General features: G+C 51.2%; 1 protein-coding gene across 2 annotated transcripts in view; it reads right to left on the reverse strand.

The window, feature by feature from the left end:
* Positions 1-5844, reverse strand: part of ZDHHC20 (zDHHC palmitoyltransferase 20) — an 86532-nt gene extending 80688 nt beyond the window's left edge. For both annotated transcript variants that reach the window (XM_079774107.1, XM_079774106.1), the window contains exon 1: positions 5689-5844. In XM_079774107.1, coding sequence (XP_079630233.1) covers positions 5689-5806 — 118 coding nt within the window. In that variant the 5' untranslated portion in view covers positions 5807-5844. The remainder of the gene's footprint in view (positions 1-5688) is intronic.
* Positions 5845-8195: the final 2351 nt, after the last annotated feature.

An 8195-nucleotide genomic window follows, 5' to 3' on the forward strand; every position in this document is an offset into this window, starting at 1 on the left:
CAACACACAAGATGGCCACCCCCATGTGGTCAAAGATGGCCACCACAAGATGGCCGGCAGGGGAGGACAGTTGTGGGCAATCAGGCCAGCAGGGGAGGGCAGTTGGGAGGGACCAGGCCTGCAAGGGAGGGCAGTTAGGGGTGAACGGGCCAGCAGAGGAGGGCAGTTGGGGGTGACCTGGCCTGCAAGGGAGGGCAGTTGGGGGGGACGAGGTCTGCAGGGGAGGGCAGTTGGGGGGGGGGGGGACCAGATCTGCAGGGGAGGGCAGTTGGGAGGGGAGACCAGACCTGCAGGAGAATGTAGTTGGGGAGATCAGGCCTGCAGGGGAGGGCAGTTGGGGGCAACCAGGCTGGCTGGGGAGGGCAGTTGGGGAAGACCAGGCCAGCAGGGGAGGGCAGTTGAGGGGGACCAGGCCGGCAGGGAAGGGCAGATGGGGGCAACCAGGCCAGCAAGGGAGAGCAGTTGGGGGCAACCAGGCCAACAGGGGAGGGCAGTTGGGGGTGACCAAGCCTCAGGGGAGAGAAGTTGGTGGGGACCAGGCCTTCAGGGGAGGGCAGTTGGGGGGTGGGGGAACCAGGCCTGCAGGGGAGGGCAGTCAGGGGGTTGGGGGGGCCAGGCCTGCAGGGGAGGGCAGTTTGGGGCGACCAGGCTGGCAAGGGAGGCAATTTAGGGATGACCAGGCCAGCAGGGGAGGGCAGTTGGGGGTGACCAGGCCTGCAGAGGATGAGAGTTAGGGGCGACCAGGCCTGCAGGGGAGCAGTTAGGCATCGATCAGGCTGGCAGGGGTGTGGTTAGGGGGTAATCAGGCTGGCAGGCAGAATTAGTTAGTGGGCAATCAGGCAGGCAGGCAGGCGAGTGGTTGGGAGCCAGGAGTCCTGGATTGTGAGAGGGATCGGGCCTAAACAGGCAGTTGGACATCCCTCGAGGGGTCCCAGATCAGAAAAGTTGCAGGCTGGACTGAGGGACAACCCCCCTTGCACAAATTTCATGCACCGGGCCTCTAGTCCTATATAATAAAAAGCTAATATACAAATGGTCATCATGCCCTCACGCCCTCGTGCCAGAAATGCTCAGACACTCAACACTGGGGAGAGAGGAATGGGGAACAGCCAGGCACAAATGAGCTCATGAGCCAGGAATGGGGACCAGCCAGGCTGCAGCCCGGGAGAGGGACAAGCCACCCGCCCTGCAGTCCCAGATGCTAGAGCCTGCGGCTGCAGCCCAGGAGAGGGACAAGCTGCCTGCCCCATAGTTCTGGGCACCTGCAGCTGTGGCCACGGCCCGGGCAAAGCCACCTGCCCACAGTCCCTGGTGGCTACAGCCAGCCCGGGTGAAGCCGGCCCGGGTCCTGGGTGCCTGTGGCCCGCCAGAGGGAGGGAACCTCAGATCCTGGGTGCCTGCAACCGGCTGGAGGAGGGAATCCTGAGTCCCGGGTGTGGGGCGAGGCAGAGGCAGTTAGGGGCGATCAGGCCAGCAGGGGAGCAGTTAGGGGCAATCAGACCAGTAGGGGAGCAGTTAGGGGTGATCAGGCCGGTAGGGGAGCAGTTAGGGGCGATCAGGCAGGCAGAGGTAGTTAGGAGCGATCAGGCAGGCAGGCAGGGAGGCAGGCGAGCGGTTAGGAGCCAGCTGTCCCAGATTGCTAGAGGCAGTCGGACATCCCCCAAGGGGTCCCGTATTGGAGAGGGCACAGAACGGGCTGAGGACACCCCGCCCCCGGAGCCCCTCATGCACAAATTTCGTGCACCGGGCCTCTAGTAGTTAATGATACTGTATTGCATATTTGAAACTTGCTAAGAATATAAATCTTAAAAGTTCTCATCACAAGGAAAAAAAATTGTAACTTTCTGGTGATGAATGTTAACTACATTTATTGTGGTGATCATTTTTCAATATAGATACATATGTAGACCTGAAACAAATATAATGCTACATGTCAGTTTTTTTAAAAGGCAGAGATTTTCAGATTGGATTAAAAAAAAACCACAGACCTGCCCTAGCTGGTTTGGATCACTGGTTAGAGCATTGGCCCATGGACTGAAGGGTCGAGGGTTTGATTCCGGTCAAGGCATGTGTGGGAGGCAACCAATCAATGTGTCTCTCTCACATCAATTTTTTTTCTCTCTCTCTCTGTCTCTCCCCTTTCCAGTCTCTCTAGATATCAATGTAAAAGATATTCTCGAGTGAGGATTAACAAAAACAAACAACAACAAAAAAGACAAGACCTACTATATGCTGTTTACAAAAAATGCATTTTTTAAAGTATATATTTTATAGATTTCAGAGAGAAAGATAGAAACATCAATGATGAGAGAGAATCATTGATCGGCTGCCTCCTGCACGCCCCCCTGGGGTGAGCCTGCAACCCAGGCATATGCCCTGATGGAGAATCGAACTGTGACCTCCTGGTTCATAAGTCTGTCGATGCTCAACCACTGAGCAACACCGGCCTGGCAAAAAAATACATTTTAAGTATATAAATATAAACAGGTTAAAGTAAAAGGAAGGAGAAAGACATACCATGCTAACACTAATTCAAAGAAAAATTAGTGGACATGTTAATATTTGCCAAAGTATATTTCAAAGTAAACAATATCACCAGGAGTAAGAAGGTGATTTCACCATGATAAAAGGTCAATTCATCAAGAGGACACAACAATACTAAATATATTTATAATTTTGTTAATCCTTACCCAAGGATATTTTTCCACTGATTTTTAGAGAGAATGGAAAGGAGTAGGAGAGACAGGTTGCCTCCTGCATGTGCCCGAGCAGGGCTGGGGAACAAACCCACACCCAGGTATGTGCCCTTAACTGGGAACTGAACCCTCAACCCTTCAGTCCAAGGACTGACACTCTAGCCACTGAACGACACAGGCCAGGGCATCAGATGGCTATTATTGTGTTGGCTGTTGTCATTTTTTTTTAATTTGACAATCTAAGAGAAAAGAGGTCAGTGCTCCTGACTAAATAGGTACTGTATTATTTTTATTGGTTTCAGAGAGGAAGAGGGGGGTGAGGGGAGAGAGAGACAGAGAGAGAGTAACATCAATGATGAGAATCATTGGTGGGCTGCCTTCTGCACAACCCCTAGGGGGGACCAAGCCCGCAACCCGGGCATGTGCCCTTGACAGGAATCGAACCTGGGACCCTTCAGTCCCCAGGCCAATGCTCTATCCACGGAGCCAAACCAGCTAGGGCCAGGTACTGTATGTTTTAAAAATTCTTGCAGCACACCAGTGTGCCTTGCCACACTGGTTGAAAATCACTGCCTTATACAAATGGATCATAAATAATACTGAAATGTGCCTTGAGTGTCCAGGTCTGGATAAACAAGTCTTGCATAGTAGTTAGTTTATTTTTATTGATTTTAGAGAGAGAGGAAGGGGGAGAGAGGGAGAGAGAAAGAGAGAGAGAGAAAGAGGGGGGCGGGGGACACAGATTTGTTGTTCCACTCATTTATGCATTCACTAGCTGACTTTTGTATGTACCCTGACTGGAGACTGAACCCATAACTTTGGTGCATCAGGGATGCTCCAACCAACTGAGCTACCCGGCCAGGGCCTACTTTATGGAGATTATTATGAGCATTAAATAAATTAACACATGTAAAGATAATTATTACCATCCTTTCCCATATAGTTTGATAAAGAATACCAGAAGCTAAGAAAATTTTATAAAAATTATGAAAACAGCACATTAAGACACTTCTCTCAATTTAAAGTTATATATTAATGAGAAAAATAAGTTATATATTAATGTATTTCAGTGGGAAGGTCTGTGCTTATGAAAACAAATATACATGAATAATTTAAAGAAGAGTTTGAATATGAGACTGAATGAGTTTTTATGCTCAAGTCCAGCAGACCTCCCAAATTCTCCCTCCTCTGACTCAGAAAACTTAAAGTATTAAATACAGGCACTATGTAAGACCTCTCACCATCAGTATTTTAAAATACGCTCATGGCTCACCAAAACTTACATGTATAATAGAAAGATGTGGCACATTCTAATACCCACTCAACAATTGTGTGACCTAACCAACGAGCCTATTTGCTCAGTCTCCTTTCTTACATCTGTGGCACATTGAGGGAAGAATGATGAAATGCCCCCCTCTGTCCCCATTAGTGCACACAGCACTTCTTAATTCATGTTCATTTTCCTTTCTTTATGTTTGATGTCATCTTTTGATAATTAAATGTGCAATTTCAACATAAATGCACATTTTTAGTGTTCTGTCACAGGCTTTACTTCAACACCACTATGGGATTAAAATAGGGCGGGGACAATCTTCTGACAGAATTAAATAAGGCAGGCACAACTTTTGTAATAAATGCCCACTTCAGAGTAAATAAGATAAAGTATCGTCATGAGCTGATGAGAACCCTATAACCACTATCACCTACTGGAAGTAGCCTCAAAAAATGCCTAACTCTAGCCAATCTCAATTGATTCAAAAATCACTGTTGGCAAACATTCTGGTATCCAAAAAGACGAGACTGAATAATATCCAGCAGATTATTATTTGGAAATGTATTCCACAACTAAGTTATTCTGGTTCTATTTTCCTCGGAAATAAATATTCCAGAGTACAAAATAATTTTCTTAAAGGTGGGTATTTTCATTTAAAAACCTATGTTCAAGCATCCCGAGGCAAAGCACTCTTCCACGTGCAGACCTGGGTGAGCTGTGCAAACCCGCAGCCGCAGCCGGGGAAGCCCCGGGCCAGCCTCCGGGGCGGCGGGCGGACAGCTCTCCGTTCGCACCGAAGGTCCCTCCCTCTCTAAGCATAAACCGGCGGCCCTGGGACAGCGGGCTCCGCGTGGGCGCCGAGACCAGGGCAGCAGGGGCGGCCCTGACAGACTCCACACGGGGCGCGGCTGCGTTTTCACGGAGAACGGAGAACGGCAGCGGGCAGACAGGCAGGCAGACAGGCAGACAGGCAGGCAGACAGGCAGACAGGCAGGCAGACAGACAGACAGACAGGCAGACAGACAGACAGGCAGGCAGACAGACAGACAGACAGGCAGACAGACAGACAGGCAGGCAGGCAGACAGGCAGGCAGACAGGCCAGGGCCATCGGAAGCAGGCGCCCCCAGCCTACTCCGTCAGGACGGACCGATCAAACCGGCTCCCAGAGCGATGCTGTGACTGACAGCCAATTCCTTCCATCTCAGGAGCACCCTGACCAAACCAGCCTCCTAACCTTTGAGGTGGGCTGGGACGCTCCCTCCCTTTCCCCGGGAACCGGTGAGCACTAACGAGGGAAACGGGGAAGGACCAGAGGAGGAGGTCCCAACATCTGAGGATGAGCACCCAGGAACTCCGTTAGGACCGGCAGCGGAAAAGATCGCCGTCCCTCCCGCTTTGTCTAAGGGCGGGCTCGGGTGCGAGCACTGGCTGACCGGAAACGAACTTCCCTGCGGCGGGCAGCGCGGGGCTGAGGCGGCCGCCCGTCCCGTCCGCGGCAGCTGTCCTCGGCGGAGCGACCCCGCGGCCCCGCCCGCCGGCCGCCGCCCCGCGGCCCCCGCGGCCCCCGCCCCGGCCCGGCTCCTCACGGCGAGCGTCACAGACGCCGAGGGCCACACACTTCCGCACGGCTCCTGCGGGAACCCTTCGGAGCGGGCGGCCGCCCCACGGCGCCGCCGAGGGCCGCGCCCCGCCCGCCCGCCCGCCCGCCCGGGACTCACACAGGCACAGCTCCACCACATACGCGTAGTAGGACCACGCCACCACGAAAGTGATGAACAGCACTGGCACCCAGCCTGCGCCGCGGAGGCAGCAGCGCCAGAAGCGGCCCGGCGCCATTTTCGGGGCGGCGGCAGCACGGCGGCCGGGAGGCGCGCGGCCCCGCCCCTAAGGCCGGCGTCGCCTCACCCTGGGCGGGTCTATTGGGGCCCACAGAAGGGCCCGCCCAGGGGGCGGGGCCTCGGCGTGACGCCGCCCTGGGGAGGGGGCGGGGCCTCGACGTGACTCCGCCCTGGGGGCGGGGCGGGGCTGGCTGGCGGGCGGGCGGAGGAGGCTCTGGAAGGGAAGGAGGGAGGAAACTGCCTGGGGAAGTGCTGACTCGAAAGCACGTCCCGGCCGGCGAGCTGAGCTGCCGGATGTTCTTTGTGTGCAAACTGCTCTCCTGGAGCCCATTTTCAGGTAGAACCAGACCGTGCCCACCAGGTGCGGGAGGACGTAGGTTGCTGTAAGGCTCCTCCCTGGAGGAGCTCTGATTAAGAACCGTGAACTTTGAAAATAACTGCTCCGCGTTTCAGGTCTAACCCTCCCTTTTTGGAAGATGGACTTGGTAGATTCCTGTGATTTAGGATGGGAGCCCTAGAGCATCTGTCAGTTTGATTTGAAACACAAACTGAAGACTGAGTTGTGAGATAGGGAGCAACAGCCTCTCTTCCTGACCCCCAAGGAACTACGGACATTTTGAGACTTTTTTACAACTGGAGTAATGCAGCACTGTGAAGACAGAATACAAGTGATTCCAAACTGCATTTCCTCTACTATCAAGTCAACTGGGTTAGACTAAGATTTTAGTTAGCTGCTGCTCAGTAAAACTCACTGAGCACAGGTTTCAGCTGCCCTCCACAAGGAAAGCCAAACTCATGAGACAGGTGCTGGTAAGAAAGAAAGTGGTTTATTCAAATGCCAGCAAACTGAGAAAGTGGAGGATTCGCATCCCAAAGCCCATCTTAACATCTCACGAAGGCAGGGGTTTTTATTAGGAGGAAGGAGAGGGAAAGCAGAACAAAGAAACGGGGGAGGAGGGTGTTTGAAAGTTCTCTAGGTGTAAGACAGCATAGTCCATGCCAATGATTATCTTGAAATTGGTCAAGCATAGGTCTGGTTTATTTTTTTTAAACTTTAAAAAAATGTTTTTATTTATTTTAGAGAGAGAGGAAGGGAGAGGGAGAGAAAGAAACATCCATCAGTTGCCTCATGAATGCACCCTGACAGGGGATGAAACTGCAACCTGGCATGTGCCCTGACTGGGAATCAAACTATAAGACCAACTTATCCATACCAGTTAGGGCTCAACTTTCTTTTTTAATCCTCACCTGAAGATATTGTTTTAAAATTGCTTTTAGAGAGGGAGGAAAGGAGAGAGAGGAGGAGAAACATCAATATGAGAGAAACATCAATGGGCCACCTCCCATATGCACCCCGACTGAAGGATCGATCCCAAAACCTAGGTATGTGCCCTGATCAGAAATCCAATTGGCACCCTCTCAGTGCATGGGACTACACTCCAATCAACTGAGCCACCCAGTCAGGGCAGCAAAGGTCGGGTTTTTATGCTTGAGTGTAGAGGGCCGCCTGGGAAGGCACATGGGCATTTCTTTTCATTGTTGCCAGCTGAGTCGGAGACGACTGGCAGAGCCGTGTCTAGGATACACATTTCCCCAAGATGGCGGAAAGTGTAATCAGCTTGGCCTTCATATCAAGCCCAGGTGTCGGCAAGGGCGGGACTAGATATGTAAATCTAGGAATGCTAGGGCCTACTTAAGAATGCAAATAAGCTCCTTTGACCCTATAAAAATAAACCTGCTGCGTGAGTCGTCGTCATCCTGCCTCTCCACCAGAGAGAATGGCGTTCCACCCAGCTTCCAGCTTTATAAATCTATTTCTGCGTCTTGCTCTCTTTCTTTCTATTATTTCTCAATCCCTGGCCGCCTCCACTTAGAACCGGTTCGTTCATCTCTCTTTCCGTGCTGGATGCGGAAAAGGGAGATCCCCGCCATGTCTGGCCCCTGCCGCATTCAGGCCCCCGCACTTGAGAATCAGCAATTCTGCTGGAGCCAGAATATCTGGTTGCTGGGATCAGCCTCCTTCCCCAACTGCTAGTTCCTGGAACTCTTCCACAAATGTGCAGCTTATCCATCGGTTATATGTTAGTTAACAATTCATCTTTTATTTCTTTTTTTTTATTTTTCTTTTTAACAATTCATCTTTTATAAAAACACTTAAAAAAAGAAAAACACCTTTAACAGAAACAATATTAAAAGAATACAAGGGTGGGTTACAAGGTTTTCATGAAGCATACTTCTCCCTTTTTATCATGTGATATAAATTTATAAAAGCAAATAATATTTCTAGTGCTATAAATACTAATGGGTGTGTAAAATATTTTCTCCCAGATTTTATACCTTGAAAGTCATGTTGTTGTCAAAGTTGACTGAAGCTTTAAGGCATTAAA

The sequence above is a fragment of the Cnephaeus nilssonii genome (genome assembly GCF_951640355.1).
Source record: "Cnephaeus nilssonii genome assembly, chromosome: 6".
NCBI lineage: Eukaryota > Metazoa > Chordata > Mammalia > Chiroptera > Vespertilionidae > Cnephaeus > Cnephaeus nilssonii.